This window comes from Phaseolus vulgaris, chromosome 1, assembly GCF_000499845.2.
Source record: "Phaseolus vulgaris cultivar G19833 chromosome 1, P. vulgaris v2.0, whole genome shotgun sequence".
NCBI classification, from domain to species: Eukaryota; Viridiplantae; Streptophyta; class Magnoliopsida; order Fabales; family Fabaceae; genus Phaseolus; species Phaseolus vulgaris.
Window position 1 is genome coordinate 8125500 of NC_023759.2, and position 12578 is coordinate 8138077.

General features: G+C 36.2%; 1 protein-coding gene across 1 annotated transcript; it reads left to right on the top strand.

Annotated features, from left to right (window-relative positions):
* The first annotated feature begins 3249 nt into the window (after positions 1-3249).
* Positions 3250-4541, top strand: LOC137815473 (uncharacterized). Its single transcript, XM_068618590.1, has 2 exons — positions 3250-3571; positions 3691-4541. The coding sequence occupies exons 1-2, from the start codon at positions 3250-3252 to the stop codon at positions 4539-4541; spliced, it is 1173 nt and encodes a 390-aa protein (XP_068474691.1).
* Positions 4542-12578: the final 8037 nt, after the last annotated feature.

Here is a 12578-nt window from a genome sequence, read left to right on the forward strand (position 1 = left end):
TCTTAAAGTTTTTTTTAAAGTTGTGAGGTGGTAATCCTTGGTAAAGGTATATTTTCTCTTTATTTGTTGTTCCACCTTCTCACATAGTTGAACTCATTCATTAAGGTCTCTATAAGCTAAGAGCTCAACTTTGTTCTTAATCTCTAGGTTTAGACCACTATGAAAACTAGTTATGGATGTTCTCTCTTCTTCCTTAATTACAATCCTCATCATGAGAAATTATATTTCTCTTATTGTTTAAGGCCACCAAAGGAGTTGTTTGACTTAGGCTTCCACAATACGTAATATAATACGCAATATGAAACCTTGTGATTTTGGTGATTCTCAAATAAATAATGGTTAAAAAACACAATTCCAATCAAGAATTTGAAGAAATAATAATCAATAAAAACTCAACTAGAATTGGTTAACTTGAACAATAAATATGACAATACTTTAAAGATTTGAAAAGAAAAGACAATCTATAATTAAATTTAATTTTAAAAGCTAGTACTTAAAAGGAAATTTCTAAGGAACAATTCTAGAATTAAGTAACAAAGCAAAATAAATGCAAGTTGAATCTAAGAACAAAAACTCAACCCAAATTGCAAATATAATTTGAAATCAAACAAGATTAAACTCTAAGAAGCTTGTTACTGGACACCAATTTAATCCAAGTGTGAAAACTTGCAAAAAAGTAACATTAGATTGTTTTAGTTGCTTATACGTCTTTGCCATTTTTCATAAACTAGTCTCGACTTTTACTTAATTTTCTTATTTGATTTGTTTTCCTTTTATTTTCTTTGCAGGTTGTGCCTTGTAATTTATCTTGCAATTCTAGAAGCAACTTAATTGTTTATTAATTTAATTTCAAAGTCCAATAGGAAAATGTGTTTATCTTGTTCTAAACAACTAGATTCAAGAAAAATCATCAATAGAAAATGCATATGTTTTTGTAAACAGATGTAGAATCCTAAATCTTTAAGAATTCTCCAAAGAACTAGTAGCATGGCGGAAGTGAAGTTTTTCTTCACAAATTTTCCTCACAAGTATGCGGAGAGGGACATGTGGAAGATTTTCCAGAGGTGGGAAAGGGTTGTTGACGTCTTTATCTCAAGAAGGCTAGACGCTGGAAATCGACGGTTCGGGTTTGTGAGATTTCAAGGGGTGATGGATGCACACGTCTTAGAGAGGATGCTAGATGCTATTTGGATAGGTTTGTGGAAGCTGCGGGTAAATCTACCTAAGTTTAGTAGGAAGGAAACACATAAACCAGAGTTGGGTGGTGAAAGGAAGAATGAACAGGCTAGGATGACTTGGAGGCAGAAGAATCCACCACGAACTTTTGCTCAGGTGGTCAGGGACGGCGACGAGTCTGCTTCTAAGAAGGCCATGGATAATAGTGTGGTTTGTTTTCAAGTTGCAGTGGAGTCTACCAAGTGGCTGGAGGAATGTTTCGTAGGGAGACTCATTGAGTTAAAAAACGTTATGTCCATTAAGGAAAGTTTCTTTTTTAGTGGAATTAATTCTGTGAAGCTGAGGTCCTTAGGGAAGAAGTTTGTGCTGTTATCCTGTGATGAAGCGGGATTGTTAGAGGAGATAGTTGCTGGAAACAAAGATTTATTAGACGGAATTTTTAAGTCTATCGTTCCTTGGGATGATAGCTTTGCAGTTGGCAAAAAATTCGTTTGGGTCCGTTGCAGAGGTATTCCGTTGGCACTTTGGAGTAACCAGTGTTTCGAATCTGTTGGGTCTCTCGTTGGTGCGTTAGTAGAGGTTGACAATGTCACGGTAACTAGGGAGGTAGTAGAGTTTGCTCGGTTGCGCGTCAGAATCCCAGTAGGAAGTGACACAAGGATGGTAAAGCAAGTGCAGATCAATGGTACGTTTTGCAACGTTTCCTTTGAAGAAGAGAGTGAAGTTTCGTTAGCTATGCAACGACTTCTTGATCACCAATGGGGAATGGTTCGCGAGGAGGAGTCCGAAGCAAGTCTGGAAGAATGCGGAGAAGGTAGTTCAGTCAACTCATTGGAATCGGAGCTAGGTGAAGGGTTTGTTTCAAAGGAAGGAGAAGAGGAAACAATTCAGTTACCTGCGAAGGTGAAGGGAAGCATGTTAGGTGGTGATGGTGACGCATGGAAAAATATTTACTGCGGAAATTTTTTAGATACGTTAGGTGGAGTAGATTGCAATTCTAATTGCAATTCTAACTGTGGGGTAAATTTGTCCAACATGGGTAATTTTTCCAGCTTTGGAAACCCAACAGTTTTTTCTAAAAAGCTAGAGGAGAGTATTAAAGTGAGTGGGACCCAATCAGGTGGTTGTGCAGAAAAGCATCTTGGTCTTAATGGCACATTAATTGCTCAGGAGAAGGAATGGTCAGATGACCTAATCTGTGTTGGACCCATCTTGGCCCAAGAAAGACTTGTGAGTAGGGTTGGGAGTGCGCCGTCAGCGGCGACGGCGGCAGATGCCCTGTGCGTCGACGCAGGGGAGGTTGCGGGTGCGGAATCGACGAGAACAGCAGCAGCTTGCGGTGACTCCGGTGGCTGGCCGCTCGCCTGAGCGGAGGGTTCTCGCCGTCCGTTAGGGGAGCGGCGTTCTCCAATAACGGGGTCCTGTACGTCGACCTGTGCGCGGCGGCGGGAGGCAATTCTCTGCTCATGTTGCCCTCGAAGCTTGGAGCCACCGTTGGAGATGGAGGTGGCGACATGGGGCGGAGTGGAGGCGATGGAGGAAGTGAAGGTGTAGGAAGTGCGTATGGGAGGGAAGAAGAAGCAGGCAACGTGGTGGCAGACAGTAAGAGGCCCGTAAGCGGAGGTGAGAACACGGTTTTGGTTCGTGGTTCGTCAAACAGCGGTGCAAATCGTTAGATGGATGGAAGTCTAGTAAGCGGAGAATTCAACCGTGCCTCTATAGTCAGATTTAGAGGAACAGGTGCACAATTCCGTGCGCCATTTGGTCTCAGTCGAAGCGCCGATAGTATTGCTAAATATGATTCCAAGCTTAATTGGTTGAAAAATGAAAAATTTGAAGTTTTTAGAATGTGGAGCATAGGAAAGGAACTTGGGTTCTTCTTTAATGGTGATGAGGAAATTGTTATCAACAAGTTAATGTCATTGGAAAATCGTGATGGTGGCGAACAGAAGGTTGGTAGGAAGGAGAGAAGTGTTTCAAATGATGAAGATTGTTAGTATGAACATAAGGGGGTTAGGAGTGAGTATTAAACGAAAACATATTAAAGATTTGATCAGCAAGGAACAGGCGGACATGATTTGTTTACAAGAGACTAAATGCCTCGAGATTAGTAAGGAGTTGGGTTACATGTTGTGGGGTTCTAATGATATTGAGTGGATTGAGGTTGGTGCTAGTAATAACGCAGGAGGGATCATAACTATGTGGAGAAATAGCCAGTTTCATTTGGTCAACTCTGTTAGAGGAAACAATTTTATTGCTGTTGAAGGAGAATGGAAGGGCGGTGGAGGGGCTCAGGTTGTCATAGTTAATGTCTATAGTCCAAGCCATTTGAGGGAAAAGAAGGTTCTCTGGAGGAGATTAGTGAGTTCGGACGACTTCAAAATAACAAAGTGTGGTGTGTTATTGGAGACTTTAATTCTGTTAGAAGACAGGATGAAAGAAGGAGTTTGTTTTCGGCGTCTGACTATTCTAGAGAGATCAGAGGGTTTAATGACTTTTATGTACCTATGGTAGGAAGAAAGTTTACTTGGTACAAGCCGAATGGGTCTGTCAAAAGTAGAATTGACAAGGTCTTGGTGTCTAGGGAATGGTTGGATGTGTGGCCGGAATGTAAACAATTCATTTTAAGTAGAATTGTTTCAGATCATTGCACCTTAGTGTTAAAGGACTCGAAAGTGGATTGGGGTCCGAAACCGTTTAGGAGTTTGGATGTGTGGCAGGAGGATAGCAGGTTTAAAGATTTTGTGAGGAGCAAGTGGCATAGTTACGAGTTGCAAGGGGGAAGCATGTTTATCTTTAAAGAAAAACTGAAAAAGTTGAAAGTTGGTTTAAGAATTTGGAATAAGGAGGTGTTTGGCTATGTGAAACTTGAAGGGAAAAAAATGCTTAAGAAAGTACAAGAGTTGGATGCAAGAGATGATGCAAGTGATTTAGATGAGCAAGGAAGGGAGGATAGACGGGTGACACTGGCAAAATATAGTCAGTTCCTCTTTAAGCAAGAAGCTATATTGAAGCAGAAAGCTCGACATCAGTGGTTGCAACATGGGAATCTTAATACAGGCTTTTTTCATTCAGTTATTAAGAGGAGGAGGGCGAGAAATGGCTTAAATGGAGTGTTCGTGGATGGTCTTTGGTGTGACAATAAAGAGGTTGTGAAGGATAAGGTTAGGAATTTTTTCAAATCATGGTTTGATAGAGTTGAAGGGGTTTCTGTCAGATTGGATAATGCTGCTTTCAGTTCAGTTTCTGGGGAGGAGAATAGAATGCTGGTCGAAGCCTTTTTTGAAGAAGAAGTTAAGTTTGCAGTTTGGAGCTGTGAAAGCTCGAAAAACCCGGTCCTGATGGCTTTAACTTTGGCTTTTTAAAGTTCTGTTGGGAGATTTTAAAAGAGGATGTTATGAAGGCAGTGAATGAGTTTGCAGATAGAGGAAATTGGCCTAGGGGGTCAAATGCATCTTTCATTTGTTTGGTTCCTAAGATAGATAATCCGCAACAGCTAAGCGATTTCAAACCTATTTCTTTGGTAGGTTGTCTATACAAAATTGTTTCAAAGGTGTTGTCTCTTCGGTTGAAGAAGGTGATGAGTAAGCTAATTGATCCCAGGAAGTCTGCTTTCCTGGAAGGAAGGGGTTTATTGGATAGTGTCCTTGTGGCAAATGAGGTTTTAGAGGAGGTGAAGCGGAGGAAACAGAGGTGTGTTTACTTTAAAGTCGATTACGAAAAGGCCTATGATTCTGTAAGCTGGGAGTTTCTTTATTACATGCTTGGAAGGTTAGGCTTCTGCGAAAGATGGATAAGATTGATTAAATCCTGCTTGGAATCTTCCTCTGTGTCAGTGCTTGTAAATGGGAGTCCTACCTCAGAATTCTTCCCGAAGAGGGGTTTACGTCAAGGCGACCCTCTTGCGCCTTTCCTGTTTCTTATTGTGGGGGAAGGGTTGGCAGGTGTTGTAAGGAAAGCTGTAGAGAAGAATTTAGTGGAAAGTCTGGAGGTTAGGGTTAAAAAGGTAAAGGTAAACATGCTTCAGTATGCGGATGATACTCTGTTTTTATGTGAAGCGAATTTTAAATCGGTCTGCAATTTGAAGGTTATTCTGCACTGTTTTGAATTAGCCTCTGGTTTGAAGGTTAATTTCTCAAAAAGTAGAATTGGAGGGGTGGGGGTTGCTCGTGGGGGAGAGTCACAAGCGAGTCTCGTTTTGGGATGGTGTATTAGAAAGAGTTAAGAGCAGGTTGGGTAGATGGAAAGGCAGATTTCTCTCGTTGGCAGGAAGAGTGTGTCTTATTAAGTCGGTGCTTTCTGCCATTCTGTTGTTTTATTTATCCATGTACAAACTGCCTGTTGCTGTGTTAAAGGAGTTTGAAAAGGTACAGAGAAGGTTTTTGTGGGGATGGGGAGATGAAGGAAGGAAAGTAGCGTGGGTCTCATGGAGAAAGGTGTGCGAGCCTAGAGAAGCTGGTGGTCTTGGAATTTTGAATTTAAGGTTTTTCAATGCGGCACTGTTGGGAAAGTGGATTTGGCGTCTGGAGAGGATGGTCTGTGGAAAGAAATTCTTGAATCTAAATACGGAGGCTGGAGAAATTTGCAAGAATAAAGGAGTAATGCTAAGGATTCCAGTAGGTGGAGAGACTTGAAGGGGGTTTGGGGGATGGAGGATTGGGGTAAATCCTTTGAGAATTGTTGCGAGTGGAGAGTGGGAGACGGGAAGAATATTTTGTTTTGGAAAGATGTTTGGGTGGGCAATGAAGCTTTGAAAAGTAAATTCCCAAGATTGTTCTCTTTGTGTGGTAATAAAGAAGGTAGTTTACAGTCTTGTGGGGAGTGGGTTAATGATAGATGGAAGTGGAAGTTAATTTGGAGGTGAGGTCTGTTTGATCGGGAAATATACCAGGAAGTCCAACTGTTACAAGAAGTGCATGGAAAGACTCCTATCATGAATTCTATAGATAGTCGAGTTTGGAAGGCTGGTAAGGATAGTGGTTTCTCGGTAAAATCTACCTATGCTCTTTTAAGAGGCCCTGTGGAGGGAAAAAGTGTGTTTGTCTTCCTCTGGAAGACTACTGCTTTGCCCTCAGCACAAATTATCGCTTGGAGGGTGTTGATTAATTCGATTGCCACAACAGCTAACTTGGAGAGGCGTGGGGTTTTGGTGGATACCATTTTATGTAGTTTTTGCAGGATGGCTATGGAGTCGACAAAACACATGTTTTTTTATTGCAGGATTGCCTGGTTAGTCTGGAATCAGTGTTATACATGGTTAGGGATTGCGTCGGTTGACCATGTTGTCCCAACAACTCACTTCTTGCATTTTAATTTGCTAAATGCTCCTGTCCAGGTTAATGTAGTCTGGAATTGTGTTTGGATATCTGTAGTTAGTGAATTATAGAAGCACAGGAATAAACATATATTCTAAGGAGGGGGTGATCAATCCTTCGGAAGTGTTCACTTTGGCACAATTAAAGGCTTGGTCTTGTGTAACTTCTAAAAATATTTATGCTAATTTTACTTACTCTGGTGCATTGATCCTAGAGTTTGTATGTTTTCAATAAAGTGAGCTTTTATAAGAGTTACTCCTTCGGTTGGGTTGTTTGTTGTTCTAAGCTTCTGTTGTTCTTTTTGCCCCTTGTTGTGGGTGTAAAGAGATTGTATTGTGTTTGGTTTTGAGTCTGTTTGGGTTTGTATGGGTTAGATTTGATTTTGTACGGGTTAGTTTTGACTTTGTACGGGTTAGTTTTTGAAATTGTACGGGCTATACGGGTGGGTTTTTTAGTGGTAGATCTGTTTGTCTCTCTCTATTTGTTGGTTTGGGAGACCAGAAAAATTGTCTCTTTTTTTAGGTATGTATAAGGGTTGAACCACTCCTTAAGTGGTTCCTGTTATTCAATCTTTATTGTTGATAAAAAAAAATGAACTCAAACACATTTAGGGTGTGTTTGGATTGAGGAGGAGATTTGAGGGAGTGGATTTGGAGTGATTTGAGAAGAAAGTGAGGTTGTTTGGATTGGGGTATGTAAGAGTAGATTTGCGAAGAAAGTTTATTAAATTTTGTGAATGATGTGATGGTTGTGTGAAAATTTTTAATTTTTTTAAAATGTATAAAAATGTAAGATTATAAATTTACTCTTACTTTTAATAATATATGAATTTATATATTTATTTTTTATAATTAATAATAATAATATTATTATTATATAAATAACTATAACTATATTTATTTTTATTATTAATATTATTAAATATTTATACAAATAAAATTAACAATAATTTTAACTTTTTAATGGTATTATGTAAATTTTTAATAATTATAAAATATATATTTAATATAATATATATTTTGAGTTGATAGATATAATTATTTAGTTATTATATAATTATTTATTATAATTATTTATTTTATATATTTATTAATATTTTATATTATCTTAATAATAATAATAATAATAATTTTTTATGTTATATTATACAGTTAATTATATTTATTTTATTATAATATAAATATTAATAATATAAAACTATAAACGTGTATATATATATATATATATATATATATAATAAAATATACATTCATAATCTTATAAATATATATTTTATTATATATGACTGAGTTTCTTTGCAAATCTTCGCTAATCTTTGCATGTATAAAAAGAAAAGTTGTTCAAATTTTTTTGCCTCGTTTTCTGTTTTTAAGTAATTTTTTATTCATTGAAATTTGTGAAATCTTCAATATTCTTCGCTCGCAACAATCACTCGTAGGAAACAAACACAACCTTAAGGAAAATATGAACAACAATTATAGAACAACTAAAGAAATGTTGAATATATAAAAGAACTAAACATGGCTATAGATAAAACATTGAAGATTTAAAAAATCAAACATAACTAATCCTAGACTCTTTACTGAAAACCTAACAATAAAAGCAATAAAAATTTAACACATTTATGTATAGAATCCTAAAACAACATAAGAATTTGATAGATACCATCCAGCTACAAAATCATTTGTTAAAGGGATAAAAGAATATGAAATATCAAGGAAGAGAACTCTATGTTTGAAGAGTAGAAACATTAGGATTTTCTTCTTAGTCTTGTACAATTTGTATAGGTGTATTTTCTCTTGTATTTCTTTTCGGATTTTGTAGAGACATAAGTGGGTCTCTTTTGGGCCTTAGTTGGGCCTCAATATAGGCTTGAAAAGTCAACAAAAAAACCCTAGGGAACATGGTCAATTTCATCCATGCCAAAGGAGAAGAGACACATGAAGCATGAAGTCCCACATTAAATAGAATAAGCCTAATATAGGCCAAAATGAGGCTTTAGCTTTAGGGACTCGTGTGTGACATTTCTAACTTTTTTCCATATTTTGTGTGTCATAAAGTGCCAAGGGGCTACACATCCATAAATAAGACCACTTGGTCCATGTATAACACTTTGATTGAATGAGAATTAACTTTGCTAAATTGATTGTCTTCTTGTTCTTAAGGTCACACATGAGAGTAATATTCTCTTAGTTTTCACCAGGGAACTTTCCTTGGAAGAGAGTAAACCGAGGCTCTTAAGATACTTGTGAAGTTTTAAGGATTTTCTTTGTTTTTTGTTGTTTAGTGGAGAAGGTGGTTTTATCAAAATTGGTTTAAGGACGAACAAATGTATTGAACCAATTAAAATAGCACAAAAATAAGAACACAACTAAAGAATACTTGATAACAAGTAAGGAATAAATGTGACAAGGAAATTCAAGAACTAGAAATTTTCTCTTGAAGAGGAAAAATCTTGATACTAAATGATGAAGTTCCTTGTATGAGGAGATGAGAGGTATGAAAATCCATGGAGGAGGGAGGACGAACTGTAACATAAATGAGATAAACTTGGAGGATTTTTTTTTTCTTCGAAATCTTCTAAGAGAAGCTAGACTTCCAAACCACAAGGAAGTTTTCTTGTGGAAGAAACTGAAGGGGGGGTGTTCTTCTTTTGTGACCTTTTAAAGAGAGAATGAGATTGGTAAAGCTATATCAATTCTCATAGAATTCAAAAGTGATTACAAACAGAAGATTATTTATAGTTTTAGATAGTTTATCATGTACTTTAGCCTAAATAAAACTCAAATTCTAACATTTCCTAAATGAAATGCACATATATCTTACAAGATACTATGCTCCTAATGTAGCTTGAGAGGTGTTAGGATTGCAATAATTGGAATCGTGAGTGAGGATCCTTTTGCTCTGATTACCACATGATGCAAGTTGACTCTTGCATAAAAATTCAACCAAGATTGTGAGTGATTGAAGTGAGGTTATGCAATAAAAAGAAAGGAAAAAGAGATTAAACCAATTGGATTTGTGATTGGATGAAAGATTTGTGGAGATGCTCTATATTTTTAAGGAAAGGTTTGGCCAACTCCTTGAAGTTCTCTTAGACTAGGCTCTCTTGGAACCTTAACAAAGAAAAGATTAGGAATTTTAGAGAGAATGAAATCTGATTAGTAGAAGCTTCATTCAATATTTTCCAAATCTGAATTACAATGACCATTGGTGCTTATTTACAAGCTAGAGAGGAGAAAAGTGGTGTGTGGTACAAGTTTTGTTCATTTCGATTTCAGTTTAATTCAATTGCAATTTGCATTCCCATAATGCTTTGTTTTACATTTATGCGCTTTAATTATTTGCACTTTACTTTTCTTGCCATTTACATTCATTGCAATTTTTTCCCTGAACTTTATATTTCATATTTCAGTCATTTACAATTCTCACAATTTAAGTTTTTGTCATTTACTTTTTTGCAATTTATTTTTAACGATCTCGTTCGCTTCTTTATCGCTTTCTCTATGTAAAACCATTAGATGATATAATAAGCGATTGTTGACTAGACCGTTCAATAGATGTACATAGATATTTTTACAAAATTCATTTTACTTTTCACACAACCATTTTTTTGCATAACAATAGTTAGACAGTCTAGCAAACAATTCAGACTAGACAGTCTAATAATTGTAATAATTTTTTTTTTCATTTCCTTTTCTTTAGTTTACAATGCAATTTACTTTCATGTTTTTAATATATTGCTATTTACATTTTAGTTTTTACGTTTTCAAGTGTCACTAGATGGTCCATTAGACGATAGCTACAAACGATCCAGTCTTCACTTTTCTTTATTTTTCAAATAATTTTACATTCCAATTCAAATTACCCCTTATCCTTTTTAATTTGTGAAAGAAAGAATACATACAATGATTCTCGCATGTCATGTTATCTCTAAACTGACCTAAGGTTGACCCTATACCATACAAGGTGGAACATAATTTTATTTTCAAAACCTGACACGACTAAAGGTTTATCAATACATGGTTAACATAACCATGCTTGGTCAATCATCATCTCAACAAGTTCTTCCGCATTTAACATGTTTCCATCACGATTGAATTTTTGGTCAACTCCATAACATAACATATTTGCCACTTCTTTGACCACCCTACTATATGCATACAATCCAATACGATCTATGGATTATTATTGACCAACCATTGTTAGAACTAATGTCCTAAATAAGAGGGGGGGGGGGGTGAATTTTCTGTCAAAATATTTTCGAAAAGATTGGATAAGAATGAAGTTTTAACAACAATCACAGAAGAAGTAATTAAAGAAGCCAATCAAACAAGGTAATTGAAACTGTTTGCAGAATATCAATCGGTTGAAACTTCGTTTTAACCGGTTGTTTATGGCAACAACAATACAAATTCAAATCAAAAAAATTATAATGAGTGAGAGAGAGAGAGAGAGAGAGAGATTACACAGCCAATTTATACTGGTTCACTCAACCTTGAGCTACATCTACTCCCCAGAACAACCACTGGGTTTTCACTAGTAATCAATCATATATTACACACACTCAAAGCCACAAAGAGCTGATCTTGAAACCACAAGAGCACTCACCCTCTTTGCCTTTCACACAACCTTAGTCAGAACACCATCTGACATTACAGGTTTACACACCTTTTACAAGTTTAGAAAAGAACAATTACAAGAATCAGAAAAGAACAGATTACACCTGGTAATTCAGGAATCACAGAGCTCCTAAGATCAGATCTTGAACCAATGCACAACTACTTAGCAATCTTGCAAAACTTTGATTTGAATCTCTTCTAAAAAAACGATTTCAATCTTACTTTCTATATGTTTTTGAATTTAAAGAGAAACCATATTTATAGCTCTTAAAACTAGTTGTTCTAGGCAGTCAATCATGAGCCAAACTAGTTTTAATTCAATTGAAAATAGATTTAACAAGTTTTTGAAAAGCTATTAGGAAATGTGACAATCAACCGGTTGAAATGTCGTTTTAACCGGTTGAATTGGTTATGATAGTTAGTCACCCAAGTCAAAAACAATTTTGAAAACCTTCAATCAAGCTAAGTGTAAAACAACCGATTATATCGTGAATTTAACCGGTTGTTTTTCTCTTTGGTTAGGAAAACATTTTTCTCTTTTAAAACAGATTTATCTAGCTTTGTGCATAGGACAAGAACGATCTTTACAAGAATTCTAAACACCCTAGAACTAAGCTCCAACTAAAAGCAGCAAAGCATCAACTCTTCATCATAGATTTGGATCATCAAAGCTTCCATGTTCTACAAAAACTGCACCTTTAGGCATAACTTCTAGAAGGTAGGTTAAAAACCCTAATTCTAGGTGTCTTGTCTTGAAAAAGTGAGCTTGGTACAAGCCCATTTCGCTAAGTACATTCCTTTTTATGCTATGTGAACCTACTTTAGCCTATTTTTCTATTTGGACCCCAAAAGTGAGCCTAAATTATTTACAAACTTGTTGTTGTCTTTTAAGAAGAACATAAGAAAAAACAATTGATGTTCTGGTTTATGCCAAGTTCTTCTTCTAGTAAAGTCTGTTTGATATTTGGTAGGGCCATGACTTGATGTTAAGATGACTGCTCACAGTGTGAATTGTCTCTTGAGTCCTTGGTCATCTTCTTGGCTACCTGGATTGTATCATGCCCCCCAAGTTGGAGAGAATTCGACCTCGAATTTAGAATTCCTACAAATAACATAGTTAGTTTGTTCACATATATTTGCAAGGTGGGGTATGTGAAGTAAACTTATGTTCATGAAACTTTGGGAGTTCATATGAGTAATTTCTAGATACAAGCCATTTTTGGAAAAAATGTTTGGGGATGAAATGACTTTTTGAAGATAATCCTCTTAGAATACGAGAACCTTTAGAAGGTTTTAATTGCATCCCAAAACTTCTTTGTCCAATATGTCAAGTATTTAGATTTATTAGGTAATGAAAAAGACAAGGAAGAAGAACACCTTGGAGGTGTAGTTTGTGTTCTAGCACGGGTCAACATGATTGTTTTTGCATTCTAAGGTGAGATATTGTGACTTGGTTTATCTTTTC

What these genes read in the sequence shown, in the direction of transcription:
- LOC137815473 (XM_068618590.1), top strand. Translation starts at nt 3,250, where the DNA reads ATGATTTGTTTACAAGAGACTAAATGCCTCGAGATTAGTAAGGAGTTG. An exon ending in CTTCAAAATAACAAAGTGTG is followed by an intron (nt 3,572 to 3,690) that starts GTGTGTTATTGG and finishes TACCTATGGTAG; the next exon opens with GAAGAAAGTTTACTTGGTAC.